General features: G+C 46.6%; 1 protein-coding gene across 1 annotated transcript in view; it reads left to right on the top strand.

Annotated features, from left to right (window-relative positions):
- Nucleotides 1-9,443: 9,443 nt before the first annotated feature.
- Nucleotides 9,444-18,272, top strand: part of CACNA2D3 (calcium voltage-gated channel auxiliary subunit alpha2delta 3) — a gene marked incomplete at both ends in the record, with an annotated part of 803,480 nt that continues 794,651 nt past the window's right edge. Inside the window, 2 exons of the mRNA XM_079712407.1 lie at nucleotides 9,444-9,565; nucleotides 10,230-10,311. Coding sequence (XP_079568533.1) covers nucleotides 9,444-9,565; nucleotides 10,230-10,311 — 204 coding nt within the window. The remainder of the gene's footprint in view (nucleotides 9,566-10,229; nucleotides 10,312-18,272) is intronic.

Below are 18,272 nucleotides of genomic sequence, written 5' to 3'. Positions count from 1 at the left end.
CACTATAAGGAGGTCAGGGGCCACTATCCAGGCTACATTGCCATCTGGTCCTGCTGACGTGGTCATTTTCTCAACTCAGAAAACATGTATCGGTTTTGACATACTCCACCTAACTGTCTGTACTCTCCATACTCATACTTTTACTCTCCATGCTTTTTGTAAGGATTCAAACAATGCCAAAATGCTGAAAGTAAAAAGTGAAATGTTTCACTTCAACTTCCCAACAATTTCTTCTAGAGTTACCGAGCATTGATAGTTTAGCATGTGACTCTCTGGTTTGTTCCATACTTACACACTCAGAAGATGTATAGTATGATACGGCCATACCTATACTTACACCTATACCTATACCTACATTTAAAAGAAAACAGAAATGGGTTTATACTGCACATATTGTTCTACAACCTGTTGTTTTTTTCCAGTTAACACTTTCACTTGGCACGTGGGCATGTCAGTACACAGAAGTCATCTTATCCTTTTTTAATGGCTTTATGAAATTCAATTATGTGATAAACTGTGATTAATTTAACCAGTTCTCTTTGGTGGACAGTTAGAAATCTTGTTTTTAAGATTTTCCCAAAGAAATGAATTCAATTCTGGAAAGACATTTTCTTACATCTCTAACCTCCAGAAGGCAGTCTGCCCTATATGAAAACAGGCAACTTTAGATTCAGATAATTAGAAGGTGTGCTATGCGTGAACACTTTCTTCTCTTTCTCCATTTGGCTTGATGTTTTGAATGTAAAACAAAACCAGAATAGTAGGCTCGGCATATGTTGCAACTGTTCATTTAAGGGCTTCTCGTTTCACACGAGCATTCTTCTCTTGCCTGGAGAGTGGTTGCTGAGAAGATGTGTCACTGCGTGTGTGAGGCCACTGTTCTCCAAGGACCAAGGTAGAACTGGTTTAAAGGAATCTCCTCAATTGAATGCCAGACCTGCCTTGCCCTAGGACTGATTGCTTTTTGAAGACCAGATAACTGCGATGTTATGATTACTCACAGGCACACATATGCACAGTCACAGACATGCACAAAACATCACATCTATATACTCACATATACAATCACATACGCGTGCAGGCACTCACACAGTCACATACACAGACTCGCACACCCGCCCACACACACTCATACAGTCATATCACGATATGCTGCACACATATACATACACGTGTGTGGATACGTGTATAATATACATATGTGTATATATATGGTCATAATGTATAATATATATGTATATATGTGCAGAACATCTCAATATGAGTGTATAATTATATATATATTTACAATATACATAATGTATACTCACATAGACACACAGAGAATCACGTATTCGATAAAAAGTTGTGGGGTAACACAACATTGTAAATCAACTATACTTTAATTAAAAAAATCACTGAATCTGGTGGGAAGCAGCCGCATAGCATAGGGAGATCAGCTCGGTGCTTTGTGACCACCTAGAGGGGTGGGATAGGGAGGGTGGGAGGGAGGGAGATGCAAGAAGGAGGAGATATGGGGATATATGTATATGTATAGCTGATTCACTTTGTTATACAGCAGAAACTAACATGCCATTATAAAGCAATTATACTCCAATAAAGATGTAAAAAAAAAAGTGAAAAAAAATCACTGAATCATTTAAATCATTTAAATACACATTTACCCTGCTTTCCATGAAAAAAAGTTGTGGGGGTTCCCAGTGTGGGTTTGGAGGTGGACAGAAGAGGGCTGGGAGAGCACACAGCCTGGCACACTCAGTCCCCACCCCTGAGTAGTAGGGGGCCAGCCGCCTCTAACATGTGTGTGCCAGCACATCTCTAGGCTTGGATGAGCTGCTCCATGGCCAGCTTGTCCTTCTGGTTCCTTCTTCTGGGATAGGCCTGTGCCACTCACCAAGGACAACCTTCTCAGAGTTGGGGACAGTTCTTAGATAGAGGGGACACATCTAGCACAAAGTACCTACATGCCCACCCATAGCCTTTTCCTGTGTTGGGAATTCAAGAGCTCTTATCAGTCCAGTGGAAGATTCAGAAATGTTTGAAAGGGTCATCTAGTTTGGTGCAATCCAGCTGAAGCTGCCTTAATGCCTACTCCATGCAAGGAGGTTGGGCACAGTGAACCTGACACTGTCTTCAGGGCTATCTTTTCCAAGGGCTGCATTTCCGACATCTCCAAAGCCCAGAATATATCTTCTAAGAGTGGAACACTTCTGGCTCACAGTGGTCTCCTTGGCACAAGTTTGCACCCTGAACACCACTGCGGGCCTGGAAATAATGTCACCATTGTACAATAAATAGAATTCTGAAGATGACAAGTAAATTTCTTTCCTCTGATAGCTTAAAAAACAGCATTCAGGGCTTCCCTGGTAGCGCAGTGGTTAAGAATACGCCTGCCAATGCAGGGGATGTGGGTTCGAGCCCTGGTCCGAGAAGATCCCACATGCCGTGGAGCAACTAAGCCCGTGTGCCACAACCACTGAGCCTGCGCTCTAGAGCCCAAGTGCCTAGAGTCCATGCTCCTCAACAAGAGAAGCCACGGCAATGAGAAGCCCACGCACCGCAACGAAGAGTAGCCCCTGCTCACCGCAACTAGAGAAAGTCCACGTGCAGCAACAAAGACCCAACGTAGCCAAAAAAAAACCCCCCCAGCATTCAGTGAGCCATTCTCATCGTGTTTTTAAACTTTTGAGAAGTCTTCCTTGTCTCTCTTTTCTTCTTCCAACCAGCATCTTCCCACAGAGATGTGACTGAGCATTTCTCCCCAGAAGAACAGTTTCCCTGATTCTCTCCATCTTGGCAAATCTAGTGCTTTTTAAAAGCCTCTGTCTTGTGTGAGATGGATGCTAGACCCTGAGGAAGACGGAAACAGGCAGGAACTTGGGAGAAAGGAATTTCAAGCTGACACCTGTTCTAGCCATTTAGTTGATGTTTATAGAGCCCCAGCTAATATCAAAGGCCTTGCTGAAGTCATTATAGTCTCAGTGATGAAGATGGGCACATCCCATCCAATGGGGGAGACATAGTATAAACAAGTAAATCACTCTATCAGTAGTGATAACTGCTAGGAAGAAAACTGAAGCAAGGTAAGAGCACAGAGGTGTATGAGTGTGTGAGTATGGGGGTATGTGTGTGAATGGGTGTGTGTGTATGTGTTTCTCCTTTATTGGGGTTTGGGGATGGGTCAGGGAAGTTCTCCCCACGAAGGAAACATTTGAGCAGGGACCTGAATACAGTGAGAAACAGTCATCCAGGCAGAGGGCACAGCATATGCAAAGGCCCAAATGTGGGAAGGAGCTCAGCGTTTGCTGGGAACTCCAAGGAGACTGGCTGGAGCACAGTGAGCAAAGGGGAGAGAGATGGAAGTGAGGCTGCGGTGGGGCGGGGGGTGGGAGTCAAGGGCCTTGGGTGCCTTGGTTAGGAGCCTGTATTTTAATTGGAAACAGAAACCCACTGGAGGATTTTGAGCAGGGGAATGACTATGGTCTGATTTTTGTCTTTGAAAAGAGGGCTCTAGTTACCATAGGAAGAAAAAGGAATGTATTTGAGAGGGGCGAGGGGAAGGGATGTCTTTATGGAGGTTGGCGTAGAGCAGTGTGGGCTGGGCAGTGTGGCGGGGATGCAGAGGTGGGTCCTGTGCGTGTGTATGTGTGTGCATGGTGATGGTGACGCAGGAAGCTTTGGCCCTCCAAGGCAAAGTGAGCCAGGGCAATAGCCCAGGTGTGGAAATCTTGCTGTATTTGCAGAATGGAAGCAGTAATGAACATTTGTTGAATTATTAGCTGCATCGTCCCATTGCACCCTCTTTATGTCTGTGTGATATCTGCTCTCTGGTGCTGTTGTTATCCATCTTTTGTGGTTGAAAAAATGTGGCTCAGAAAGGTTGGGTAACTTGCCCAGTTCTCACGGCTGATGTGAGGGTGAGCCATGACTTGAATGTAGGTTTGTTTGAACCCGAAGTCCATAATGCCACTCGGCTTTACACTACATTTCATGTAAAAGAAACCGCATGCTTGCCAACAGTGGTTCATGGCCACCAGCATCAGAATCCTCTGAGGGGCTTATTAGAAACACAGATGCCCCTCCATCTCCTGAGACAACTTGAACCTACTGAATCAGAACCTCTGAGGGCTTGAGAAACACCTCTGTAGGGGATCAAGGACTCTAAGTGTCTCGCACATTTCATCCCAATGACCACTCCTTTCACTCCAGCTCTGGCCCCAGTGTCTGAACTGTTCCAAGAGCTATGAACATTTGTCTTCTTATTGTTTTGAATAAGTAATAGGTTAACAAGGCTCAAAAATAAAAATGATTTAAAATGATAGATATTGTGAAGTGTCACTCTGAATCCCGTCCTCATCTACTCTGTTCCTCCTAATCGCCCAACAGGGAGTAACTATTAGTAGTTTCCTGTGTATCTCCCATTGTTTTCTTAAGCAAATAAAAATATGTAATCTTATTTCCCCCCTTTCTTACAGAAAAGCAATGTGAGGCTTCCTTGGTGGCGCAGTGGTTAAGAATCCGCCCGCCAATGCATGGGACACAGGTTCTATCCCTGGTCCGGGAAGATCCCACATGCTGTGGAGCAACTAAGCCCGTGCACCACAACTACTGAGCCCGCGTGCCACAACTACTGAAGCCTGCACGCCTAGAGCCCGTGCTCCACAGCAAGAGAAGCCATAGCAATGAGAAGCCAGTGCACCGCAACGCAGAGTAGACCCTGCTCACTGCAACTAGAGAAAGCCTACGTGCAGCAATGAAGACCCAATGCAGCCAAAAATAAATAAATAAATAAATCTTAAAAAAAGGCAACATGCCATATACCCTGCTATGTACCGTGCTTTAAAAATTTTTTTTAAATATACTCTAGAGATCTTTTTTATTTTATTTTAATTAATTAATTTTATTTTTGGCTATGTTGGATCTTCCTTGCTGTGCACGGGCTTTCTCTAGCTGTGGTGAGCGGGGACTACTCTTCGTTACGGTGCGTGGGCTTCTCATTGCGGTGGCTTTCTTGTTGTGGAGCACGGGCTCTAGGCACGTGGACTTTAGAGTAGTGGCTCAGTAGTTGTGGCACACGGGGTTAGTTGCTCCGTGGCATGTGGGATCTTCCTGGACCAGGGATCGAACCCATGTCCCCTGCATTGGCAGGCAGATTCTTACACTGTGCCACCAGGGAAGTCCCTCTAGAGATCTTTTCACATCCATATATAGAAAGCATCCTCATTTTTTAAATAGCTGCATAATATACCATTGTGTGGATGCACCAGTTTCTTTAACCAATTATGTACTGATAGTCAGTTGGGTTGCTTCCAGTCTTCTGCTCTTAGAGATAATGCGGTAATGAATAACTGCACATGTACATCATTTAGCAACTGTAAGATAAATTTACAGAAGAGGGATTGCTGGGTCAAAGGTTAAAGCATTTGTCATTTTGCTCCTTCAGGGTGAACCATTTTGTATCCCCACCAGCAACATCACAGCCTTTCAATGGTGTTTCTAATATAAAGCAATAGATCTTCACTCCCCATTATCATTCTGATATGAAATTCTGAGACAATATAACCTACTCAAAGTCAGAATTAAAACCAAAAAATCAATATGATGCTTCATCTGGTAATATCAAAGATAAATAAAAGTAATTTATAATAAAATAAGAAGCATTTCACTATGTGAAGTGCTTGTGTACTTGTGCCTGTAAGCAGACTAAATAGGAATGCCACAGCCCCAAATGCAGACTGATACAGAGGTGCTCTATTGGTGACTCAGGATCCATAAGCACAGCTGCAGTTGGAGAAGTGATTTTCCAAAATGGTGAAGCACCAAACAAAGAAGCAAACAAAACCTTTTTGGTAAGGTTCTGAACAAAACAGAAGACAACTTTCTCTTTATTACACTGCAGTTGCATTCCTGGAAAATTCAGTGTTTATTAAAACTATGCAAAAGCTCCTTTGTACTTATATATAAAATGCGTTTAAGTTCTAGATTCAGGTGATTATAAGCAGATTTTTCTCCTATCTGAATGTCCAGTGGGTCCTTTGAAAGTCCAGTGGGACACAGGATGATTCTTCTTTGTGTGGGACTGTCCTGCTCCCATCCATGAAATGCCAGTAGGATTCCAAGTCATTGTGACAAACAGAGAAGTCCCAGTGATTCATTATGCCGCCAGGGGCAATGCCTTCTCCTGTTCTGAGAATGGCTGCTTTGGGGTCTCCTCTAGAACCCATTCCTTAGACCAGGACCAGGTGAGCATTTCTAAAACACTCACCTCTGTTTCAACATGTTTCACTTCTGCTCAAACCCCTCCAGCAGCTCTTTGTTGTGGCAGAACAAGTGCAATATCCTCAGCTGATGGGACAGAGTCTGCAGGTCTGCCAATGAAATGTTCATTGGCTGGATTCAATGCTTCATTGAGAGTTGGGTGTTGAAATATAGGCTTTTGGATGAAAATGGCAAGTAGGACCAGATGCCTGGGGCTGCACTTGGCAAATCGAAGGCTTTCTTGGTTCCTTGTCCTGATGTGGCTGTACGAACCCCCTGCTTTGGTTTGGAGACCCTCCTTTAAGTGGTTGGGTGTCTTCGGACTACTGGCTAAACCTTTCTGAGCCCCTTCTGTTAAATAAGAGTATGGCACTAGAAGGCTGAGAGATCCCTTTCAGCACTGATTTTTGTGATTCTGGAAAGGATGACAGAGTTAGTAACTGATAGGACTTCAAATCTGTGACACTTTGAGCTCTGATTTTATTAATATCAGATAGTTTAAATATTTTTTATTTTTGAGAGAGTAGGAAGTGTCTAGTGGGATCTTTCTTAAATGTGTTGTGCATAATGCTCTGTTTAAGATGGTCCATGTATAAGTTACAAATGCTCAGGGTGCTGTGATTCTCTAGGGCTGTGATTTCCTGTGCCAGGGCTCCTCTCCCCGTTCCTCTCCAGTTGCCCCCAAATGCCTGTGATGTTCACCTACATAAGGCTGGCAGAGAATAATGACTTCATCATAAAATGTCATCATGACCTTGATGCCCAAGTGGCTCTCAATATAGTCCAGCAGTCAAGTGGTTGTTTATATATGACTAAGCTGTATGATTTTGCTGTGCCTCAATTTTCTCATCAGTTAATAGGCATAACAATAATATGGACATTACAGGTACTTTTTCTTCATGCATACTATAGTTGACCTCTTGTCAAAGTTTATAATTATGCATTTATCATTATGACTTTTGGAGTAAAGCCTGTCTCCCTTAATAGTGTATAAACTCCTTGAGGGCAGGTGTCTGATTTGTTCATCAGTGGGTCTCCAGCACACCCTACGGTCCTGTCACAGAGAGGCTCGACAGTTATTCACTGGATGAATGAGGGAATGCATGAAGGCCATTATCATATAGATATTACATTAGTAGTGGATTGTAGGCTTACAAATAAGTACTAGTATGCTTTCACTCACTCACACACTTATTCATTCATTTAGAAAGAAGGCTCCTGGGGTCTGACAGGAAAATTATTTTTCTCCCAGCCCCCAATTTGAGCGGCAAAGCCATCCGGACCCTTTGCCCTGGGGTCAGGCCGCGCTTGTCTCCGTTTGAAACTGCTAGCACACTTCCATAGAAGGAAGGTGTGCACAGAAGCGGATAATTCATTATAACCGGTTAGTCATCCATGGAGATTGTAGATGCTGCCCGTGGGCGGGAAGCACCTGGCGCTTCCCGGGTGGGGCCTGTTCCCAGAGCTGCGCCCCGAGGTGGGAACACGACCCGCCCACTGAAGCCCGGGCTCTCCCCGCACTCAGCAAAAACACCAAGGGCCCCTGGGCGGTCCTTCTCCCCGCTCAGTCAACTCTGAGATCCAGCCCCACATCTGCTGGGGTAACTTTTTGCAGGGATGCCGGGCAGGAGAGCCGGCCTAGATTCTCGCCCGGAAGCACCAGAAGGAAACTGGAGCCCACCCTTGCTCTCTCCCCTGAAAGCTGAGGGCGTTGAGGCAGAAGACTGGTGCCGGGGAAGGTCCCAAAGCCCTTGTAGGGGAGTCATACAAACCAGGCGAACCCAGGCGGCGGACGCCCCGGGAGACCCCGCGGCATCAGAAGCGCGCGGCTTGCCGGGGGTCAGTCGAGTTGCGCTCGGCAGGTCAAGGATGACTCAGCCTTGCCCGGGTCGGTCTTTACTGCCGGTCGGCGCGAGGGCCCCACAAAGTTCCCAGTCACACCCAGACCTCCCTCTCGCAGAGGCCGGGGTTCCGAAGCCGGGTCCCGGGCTGAGGACGGCGGCGAGAGAGGCTGCGGGGAAGCCTGGTTCCCCGGACGCCCAGGGCTTCCCCGACTTCCTTCCTCCTCGCCCCTGCCTAGGCTAGCCGCTCGACCGCGCCTCCTGCCCAGCGGGTGGGGGTCCGAGTGGGGAGCGGGTGAGCCCCCGAGCCTCAGAGGACTCTCTTACTCCCGAAATCCAGGGAGTCCGCTAGTCAGGATAGACTTGGAGAAGCAGTGCTTCCCCTCCCGACCCCCCAACTCGCCGCAGTCGCGCGGACCCCGGGCCCTAGCGGGCCAGAGCGCGAGCTGCTCGGCAGCCCGGCCCGGGTTCAGGCGCGCCAGGGAGGCCCCGCTGCGGCCCGAAACCGGGAGCCCCGCGCTCGTGCGCCAGCGCCGCGCCGGCAGCGCCGCCCTCCGCGCCTTCCCTGGTCGGCGCTGCGGCCGGAGGAGCAGCCGCGGGCGGCCACGCAGCAGCGCCCGCGCCAGACAGCCGAGCCCCGCTCTCATCCCCACCGCACTCCGCCCTGCCCGACCCAGTCCGCCGCGGCGAGCCCCGGCCCCTTCCTCAGACTTTGGCCTCTTCCCTGCACCCCTTGCCCTCCGGGAAACTGCGCGGCGGGAACGGGGGTCGCGCCACCTCTGTGCTCCGCAGGACCCGACCCGCCGCCGCCTGTTACCCGGCCGGGCCCTAGCCTCCCGCCTGCGCCCCGCCCCCCAACCGGCTATGGGCGGGGGGTTGCGGGGTCCGGCCCGGGGCCAGCCCGAGAGTGGCGCCCACGGCGGCGGACTGCGGAGTTGTAAAGAACTCGGCGGCCGCAGTGGGCCGGGCGGGGCACAGCGCGCTCAGCCGCGGCCAAGGACACTGGAGTTTGCAAGTCCCCGCCCGCGCGGCGCCTCCCACCCTCCCGCCGCGGCCGGCCGGACTCCTTGAGCCGCCGAGGCGGGGCCGGGCGGCCGCCGCTGCGAGAGGCGTGTCTCCCTGCTTCCTCCCCCGCCTGCCTCCCTCTCCACCTCTCTCCCCTCCCTCCTCCTCTCCGCCCTCCCCGCTCCGCTCCTTTTTCTGCTCCCCAAGTGCGCCCGGCGCGCGAGAGGCAGGCGGGGCGGCGTGGAGCAGGCAACCCTGCGCGCTCGCCCACCGCCCGCTCGGCGCAGCTCCCCGCTGCCGCTCTCGTCGCCGCCGCCGGCGCGTCGGAGGGAGCCTAGCATGGCCGGGCCGGGCTCGCAGCGGCGCGCGTCCCGGGGGGCCTCGGCGCTCCTGACCGCCGCGCTTCTCTGTGCTGCGCTGGGGGACGTGGTGCGCTCGGAGCAGCAGATCCCGCTCTCCGTGTAAGTGCCAGGTCCTGCGCCGCCCGGGGAGGGTACCCTGCCGCCCGCGACTCGCTGTGCCCAAGTTTGGGCTCCTGCAGGTGCGGCCGGCAAGACCTGCCTCGGGCGTCGGCCTCGCCTCTAGCACCTGCCGGCGGGGACCCGCGTGGGGCGGTGAGACTGGGGTGGGATCCCCTCGCCCCCTCCCCGGGCTGCGAGGGAGACCTGGAGAGGCTCACCGCCGGCGACAGCACCAACTTTGAAGCCTGTTTACCGCATGCAACTTCCATGGGCCGTTTATTTACCCCTTCTTTGCTATCTTGCCATCTCACTTCTTTTTGGGGAGGGGGGGATGGGTGGATTTCTTTCGACTAATCTTTGCCAGGTGATGCTCAGTTTGGGTGGTCAAGTTCTCAGGCAATTATTCAAATAAAATTCAGTGATCTTTCCGGAGAGCCTGGGACACTTTGCGCATTTTGAACTATGTGACCCCCTCGGGCCCCCTCCCGCGCTGCGCTCTGCAGTTTGGTGCTGGCAGTTTCTACCAAGGCAATTTTTCTGTCTTTTTTTTTTTCTCCAATGTTATACCGCCTGGCTCCTTCAGCCACAGCCCCGTGTGTGCGTATGCGTGCGTGTTGACTGTGACATGGTGTTACATTTGTTCCTGTGCCCTTTCTCCCTGCAGGGTGAAGCTCTGGGCCTCTGCTTTTGGGGGAGAGATAAAATCTATTGCAGCTAAGTACTCCGGCTCCCAGCTTCTGCAGAAGGTAAGGTTTCTGTGGTGGCAGGAAGCGATGATTTTTCCAGCACAGAAAATGGAGGCAGATTTAGTTTTCCAAACAAACGTGAACCCCGAGCAGCATCAGTTATCAGAGGTGTCTCTGATCCTCCGTTTCTTGGCAATGTACTGTGCAGTGACTTCTCCCTACGAACCGGTTATTTTTAGATGACACTTGGTTCTAAACACAAAGAAAAGGAGGATACTCACTGGCACTGTCCTGGCTGGGGCTCGGAAACAGAGTGTTTTTGCATGGCTCTCCTCTCAGTGTCGGTATTGCTGTTTCAGTGTGAGAGCAGATGCTCCTCCGGCCAAAAAACGCTAACTTCATCCAAGGGGCAGAATCAGTGCCTGTTATGATGTCTTTCACCTTGCTGCGTTGGAGGCTGGGGTTCAGTATATCAGAGAAAGATGCTGCACTATTGTTTGTCATCCCCGCAGTTGTACGATCCCATTATTCCCCAATCATCTAGACTCAGGGCTGGGATGCATTACATCATTACAGATAAGGAGAATGAATGTGGTTATCTTTCCACTCAGCTGCACTGCTGGGTAATAACCTATGAGAGCAGTCCACAAACTTAAGAAATTGGTCTGCATCCATATATTCTGGAGAGTAATGAGAATGCAGAATTGATTATTAGGCTTTTATCAGAAGCTGCATCAATTTTAATTCAAACAGGCAGCATTATGCTTAAAATTACATTGTGAGATATATGGTCTTTCGCCCTCCCCTCCAAGAAAAAAGGGGAAAAAATGGGCTGGGAGGAGAGATTAGAGGGCTTAAAAGAATTTCAAGGTAACAAATCAACAGGATTAATCCAAGAATTCTCTCAAAGACAGAAAATAAAATTGGCCTTTAGGGGATAATTCTCTGATACAAAAAGCTTAAATTGTTAAGTTAACTTTTAAGTATTTTAAAATGTGCTTTTTGGGCCAATGTAACATATGTGTCATGCATGCTGCCTGGTAACCAAGTACGTATTTTATTTATGGCATTCTGCTTTAGAGAGTAGAGTTTTTGGGGACATTATATGAAACAGTTTGTCACATGAAATCCAAATATCGTAATGAAGCATCAGCCCACAATGGAATGACAGAGGTTAGCCTGGCTTAAAAATTGCCAATAGCCATATTCTCTGAAACCATGGAAAGACTTACCACAACTCTGTTATTTGGGGACGGAGTTCATTGAATTATAGGCAGTTGATAAAAACTTGAGGTTATGATGTGCCTTTATGGTCAGTGATAACTTACATACCTGTGACCTGCCTCTCAGTTTATAGGAGTTGCCTTTTTTGCTAGTGTTCTTTTAATCTGGACCAGTCTGTACTCAGCTTTGGCATTTTGCCTGCGTGTCAGATGTTTTATGTGAAGAGTGCTGGCCTATTGCATTGCCTGTGTATTTTGCTTATGCTTTTAAAGAAGAGAACATTTTGTATAACTTTAAAGAAATATTTTTCATCTGCACGTTGTAGTTGTAACAACTCTGAAAGTAACCCTTCAGAGCCTGTGAACTTTTTTTGGGGGGGCGGGCTGTGCTTACATATCTTGTATCTCACATTTTGTAGGAGCACATGAAATATATTTTTTCCTTCTCTCCGAAGTTAACACACCACACACACACACACACACACACACACACACACACACACCACTGCACAAAATCCCATCAACCATATTATTGGCTACTCTATAATAGCAAATTGGAAAAAGCTAAAATGCTTCTCTTACCTTATCAGCATCCTTTCTGATACTGTATTCACAAGCCTCGCTTTGCTTTTGTCATGTTTGCAGCTTGACAACTGGGTAATTATTTCCAGCTGTTTGTGGCTTTGTTGTCATTTCTTGCTGTTGCCTGACATTTTGTAATCTGATGCATGGGGAAGGTGAGGTGTTGGTGGGCGTTAGGTTCTGGGGTGGGCATTTGCTCTTGCATTTGGATTGCAGTCACCGGCCATGGAGTCCTGCGATACCCAGGGCTTTGGCTTGCTAGGCAAGGACTTCCATGAATGATGGGGCAGGGCATGTTAGACAACTTGGGGAGGTACCTGTTGGCTGTCTTGGCGCGTTGCCTCCAAATATGATTGTATTTTTATAATCAGCAAAGAAAATTGATTTCGAGAGCTCAGAGTATGAATGAGAAAGGATGTGAGGTGCTCAGAGTTGGGGGAGGCATAACATCATTTGGAAAAGCAAGGAGACAGTTGCCTTTCTCTTGCTTATTTTCAAGTTTCTGGCCGTTTGCATGAGGAATTACTCCTCTGAGTCACAACTCTATGCACCCTTCCATCACATCACTGCATCCTTGACAATTAAGATACTCTTGAAATGAGTTAGAAAACTTGGTTGATAAATGCATTAACACTGTAGTAAGGGGACTCAAAGGTGTTGTGTAAGAGTCTGTAATCATACTTTTAAGGCATGGACATTTAAAGTTGATTTTCAGTTAAGTAAGGTATATTGTATACCACTGTACAGATTTATGTACTCTATGTAGTTTTTCTAATTGACACTTTATGTTGTGAATTGATGCGGGATGTTCATTTTTAGAATGGGAGTGTAGTAATTTTTGCACTAAGGCAAAAACTTTACAAAATAGTAATTATGAATATAAGTTAAATAGTAATTGACCACCAATTTTAAAGTGTTTGGAGACTGGGAAAACTGCCATTTTGGTAACAGGTTTTTATTAGGTAATATAATTCGAGGTAGCAGTATTATCACTGATTTCCTCAATGTAAATATAGCTATTTAACAATGTACCTCACTGCCATGGCTTTAGAAACGAGAAGATTTCATCAGTTGTTTCTTTGTTTAATACCGTGGCTTTCATTACTTTAGCTTATGATAATATATTTGGTATCCACTGCCAGACTTTTCCTATTTTTTCTATTTTTTTCTTTGCTGAGCACAGGAATAGCAATCTGTTTGTTCCTTATAAAGAGGATATTTTTGATTATATAAAATGCTGTAGTCCACATTTTAGCAAAGTTTTGTGTTTCCAGTACAGAATGGAAGAACGTAGGACTTGTATATTGGAGTTGGAGTCAATCTTGAGAGGCTTTAGTTGTTATAGGACAGCGGGCCCCTGAAAGCAAAGCACTGGAGTGTGGCTGTGTGCCTGTGTCCTGCCTTCTTAGCTGGCAGGTACTGCAGGGGTTTCCATTCACTTCAACTTTTAATTAACTTTCCTATTTGACATATTCATGCCAGTATTCAGCTGCCTCTATCTTGCTTCATTTTCCCCAGAGAATGCGCTTTGTGTGGCTTCTTTTGGGGAGGCATAGTTTCATTACCTCTCTATTTTGGGATTCAGTGAGAAGCATTCTAGTAGGTCCAGTAACCTAGGCTGTTAAACTCATGGGCTCCACACCCCTAACATTCACAATAAAAGGTATTAAACTGGCATGATTCTCATTTCATCCTTCTTAGGGAGAATTTGGTAGGAGCTGGGTTTGTCATTCTGTTTAGTTCTGCATTCAGGGAATGCATGTTCATGGGAATGAAGAGTTCCAATTATATTTTCCAGAATCGTGATGATAAATACACAGCGGAAATACAGGTACTGTCTGTCTCTGCCATTAATGCTAGAAAAGAATTGACATTTACTTTGGATGCCTCATGCAGCACTTATCAAACGTGCTGTCCTTGGAATGCATAACCAGGTTTTTGCATTATCACCTATTTATTGAGAGAGCGGCTTTAATACATAAATGTGATGTCTCTTTCCACAGGACAGAGTCAGCAAAGTAAAAGGCTGGTTCTTTTAAGCCATTTTGATAATTATGACTTTTTATCAATGTTGAAAGTGATGGTCTTTTAAATAATTAAATAGGAGTATTCATTTATCAGGAATTGGGTAGCAGTGCTGTGCTGCCTGTAGGAAGCCTGACACTCTATGGATTGCTTTTATTGGGGAGGCGCTACTAGGCTGAACATTTTTGTTGAATAAACGCGGTTATTTGTCATCCCACGAGATTAGTGCATTCAACCTGTGCTGCCAGCGTTTTAATTCACGGCACCACTTCAATTACTGTACTTTTCCCTGGCAGATTATTTTTCAAAGTCTTGAAATCTCGGAAATGACAGTTTTCAATCTTTCAGGGCAGTTTATTGGTCTCATTAGCCCAGTTACCAGGACATCCACAGAGCAGGATAAACCAGTTAGAATTCATTTTGTGCATCTTATGCACACATATATACCTTATTGCATTTGTACACTCATGCTTGGTCACTTGAGGACCAGATAAAGTTCTTTTTGTATGGCTTTGCTAAGTGTTTGTCTGAGCCTCTTTTGTTCATTTTTTTCTTTCCTTCTTTTTCTCAAAGTTTCTTTTCTGACAGAAATATTTCTGCTTTGCTTTTTCTCTCATTAGGAACTGCTGCAGCCTGAGTTGCTCCGATTTACAAATGCTAGTCAAAATTAAGGGAAATGAAAACATAGGCATGGTTTTCTTGTTGGAGGCAAATTTCAGACTTTTAATTCCAATGTGGTTATTAATTTTGATCAATTACTCAGGTGATCTCAGGCGGATTTTATTTTATTTTATCTTATTTATTCTAATACCAGTGTGCACTTAGGCAAACACATGAGTACCAAACCACCTAATAATTATAAAGTCTGTCAGGCAAGGGCAAGCACAAATAACGTTTCTAGTTGTGATGAAGACATAGCTGTGTATCATGATGAACAAAAGTGAAAGAAATGTGAAACCATTACCCCAAGTACCTGTGGCCCTGCAAGATGTCCCATTGTCCTGCAGTTTGGATCACATATTTGTGGAAGTCAGGTTTGGGGTTTTAGGCTTTTCAGTCTTTGATCAATCCTCGCCTAGGTGTTTAGTGCTCCCATGTACGTGGAGCAATAAATGACTTGGTATATTGGGCTTATCGAAAGAGGTGTACATTCTCACAAGGATCCTTTGTTTCCGGTCTGTCATTAATCCAGATCTATCATTACAGATTACCAACAAATAAGCTTTTTCTTTATCCAAATACACATCCTCTGTCGGAAGTGAGTGGCATTTATATTGGGGGTCCCCCCGTCTTTTGCAGTCACAGTGCTTGTTGAGACCCACATTGTCCTCTAGACAGAGACTTCGCAGATTGCGTGTTCCCTGGGACACTCAGATTGGACTTAGAGGTTTGCTGTGGCTGAGACTGAGAAAAAAGGAAATAGATGTTATAAATGCCAGCCTATGAATTAGTATATGAGATTCTCCCTCCCCCGACCCTGACTCCTCTTTTAATGTAATTTTTATACAAGAGACATAATGGCCTATGCTTCATCTTCAGTGGCTACAGTGATGCTTTTGTGTATCATGGAACAAGAGGAAAAGTTCCTCATGTCAGGCTCCTGGCAACATCAATAGAATCTTCATCAGCCCTCTTTGGTCCATTAAACAAAAGTGAGCTTCTCCTTCATGAGAAGAAAATAATGCAGAGGAAGAGGAAGATGCTTGATTTCCCTGAGTATTTACTGACCAGCAAACTGAGGTGATCGTTCCTGAAGTGCAAAGTCAGCCTCAGAGACCCCTCTCTGACACAGTCCAGCCTGGACCACAGCTCACTCTCAGCAGATGAGGCATCTGTACAGCTGATGTGTTTTAGGGGATTTCTCTTTGCATAGCCACCATGTCTGCTTTTCAGAAGAAAGTTATTTTACAGACACAACTTAAAAAAGGGTCCAAGATGTCTTCAATAAATGGTAAACATTTTAATTTCCATTTACTTTGAACAACACTCATTGTGTGCTCATTCCAAGGCTGTTTAAATAAGGCATTACATTTGTAAGGTGTGTTACGGTTATATGTTGCAGAGCTTCCCAGTTACCCCAAATCAAGATTATGGAAATAAATAACTCAATAGTCAAACTATTAATGGGCATTTCAAGGCCATATTGGGAAGGAGAGCATTATCTCTTGACAAGAAATAGATGGCTGTTTCGTCAGTTTATGCACTGCAAGTATTTATCTTGGCACCCGATATTGGAAAACAGTACTCTCCCAAGGTTAAAAGAGCTGTTATCCACGTAAACGATCTGGACAGACAAGTTGGGCAGAGCTGCAAATGGCTGTGGGTTCACAGACCAGACCTCTGGTTATCCATTTTAGGTGAAGCAACTGCCAGTCGGTATTTTGGGCTTGCACAGGTCATTACCATTATACTTATTAAGTTTGTGTGTGTGTGCGTATGCCAGTAGAAATGAACGCTGCTCATCACAGAATGTAGCAGGTGCTGCCTGCTAATGGGGAAGATTGTTCTTGTCCTCTTGTGCTGCTAGCGAGAGTGGCTTAAGGGAGTGAACCAGGGTGCTGGGACAGAACCGAATGACCCAGTCCACCAAGCTCGGTTTATCCAGCTTCTGAGATTTTATAGGCAGCTGCAGCGGAGGGTCTGCTGAGACCAGGAGCAGCTACATAATTTGTGGGGCCCAGTGCGAAAGCAAAACGGGGGACCCTTTGTTAAAAAATTATGAAGAATTTCAAGATGATGATAGCAGAGCATCACAGGGAGCACGGGGCCCATTGGGCCTGGGTGAAGTCCCCTGAAGGATGGGCCGTGCTCATTTCGGCTTTCTCTTTTCCCTGCTGGGTAGCTCATCCTCTCATTTTATTTTTATTTTTATTTTTTTAACATCTTTATTGGAGTATAATTACTCTCTCTCATTTTATTTCAATGTTCTGGCCACAGTCAGTTGGGAAGGCATCCTTTGCCCATTTTTCTTCATCATCATAATAGCTGCAGAGCTTGGAACATTTTCAGAGACACATCTTGGGAGATGCAGTGTTGTTAAAGCAAAGAAAAAGGTCACTGGCCTAGGAGCCTAGGAGCCCTGGTGTTTGTCTTCTTATCTTTTCTGTAGGCATTTCCCGAGTGGCCTTGGGCAAATGGTCTAATCTAATAGTAAAAACATGTAGCATTCACTCTGGTGTACCTGCATTCCAGGTACCATGATAAGTACTTTACATATGTCATCCCACTGAATTCTGTCTACTACCTGATGAGTCAGGAACTACCATTCACCCCATTTTTCAGATTTAGAAGTTGAGGATTACAGAAGTTAAGCAACCTCCCCCAGGTGACCGACCTGGGCTTCTGGAGTCTGCTTGCCTGGTCCCTCATCTTTGTGTGACCTTTTCCCATCTCAGTTCTAGTTTGAAAACAATGTGAATGATACCTGTGTTTCCCGACCTCACGGGTGTTTGGGAGGATTAAATGAGATAACATCTGGCCGGAAACAATCAAAGCCTGGGAAGACAGCTGAGAGGACAGGGTTTGGAGTCAGATGGACTTGGCATTGAGTCCCAGATCTGCGCTGTGACACTTCTGAACCTGCACCCTCCAGTGTGAGAGGAGACCAGTGCCTTCTACCTTACAGGCTGTGGTGAAGGTTAAATGAAATAAAATACGCAAAGCACTTAGCATAGTACCTGGCATGTAGAAGCTTCCTGCCATCGAGCTGTGGAGGTCATTATTGGTGGTGTGAGACAAAGACAAGCTCTTAAGATAACCTTCATTGAGCATCTGTGGGGCTGGCTCCATAGACATGAATGAGCGAGTGCGTGAACAGGGGAGTGGGCCCGAGTGCTGGCAGGTAGGAAGGTGGTCCCACCTGGCACCTGACAGGGAGGAGCCTGGGGAATCAGGTACTTCGGAGCAGGAGGGGACTGCAGGGGACCCAGCCTCTGCCTAGACCTTCACTCTTCTCCTAGAGGTCAGCTCCCTTCCCGCAAGAGTCAGGGCGATGTCCACATGAGGAATTGGGGTTGAAGAGCCTCCTCAGGGTCTTCCTGTTACCCCCTCCTTGGCTCGCCCTGCTGTGCAGGTGGTGTGTCAGCTGAGGAAGGGCCGAGGGTCCCCAATGCTCGGAGTGAGGCCTGAAGCCGCAGGAGAGACAGTGGGCCCAGTGACTCCCCCACTGTGGGAGTGCGTCCAGAAGCCAGC

Source organism: Hyperoodon ampullatus, assembly GCF_949752795.1.
Source record: "Hyperoodon ampullatus genome assembly, chromosome: 10".
Classification (NCBI taxonomy): domain Eukaryota; kingdom Metazoa; phylum Chordata; class Mammalia; order Artiodactyla; family Ziphiidae; genus Hyperoodon; species Hyperoodon ampullatus.
The sequence above is the reverse complement of the archived record's forward strand: the minus strand, read 5'-3'. Positions and strand labels throughout refer to the sequence as shown.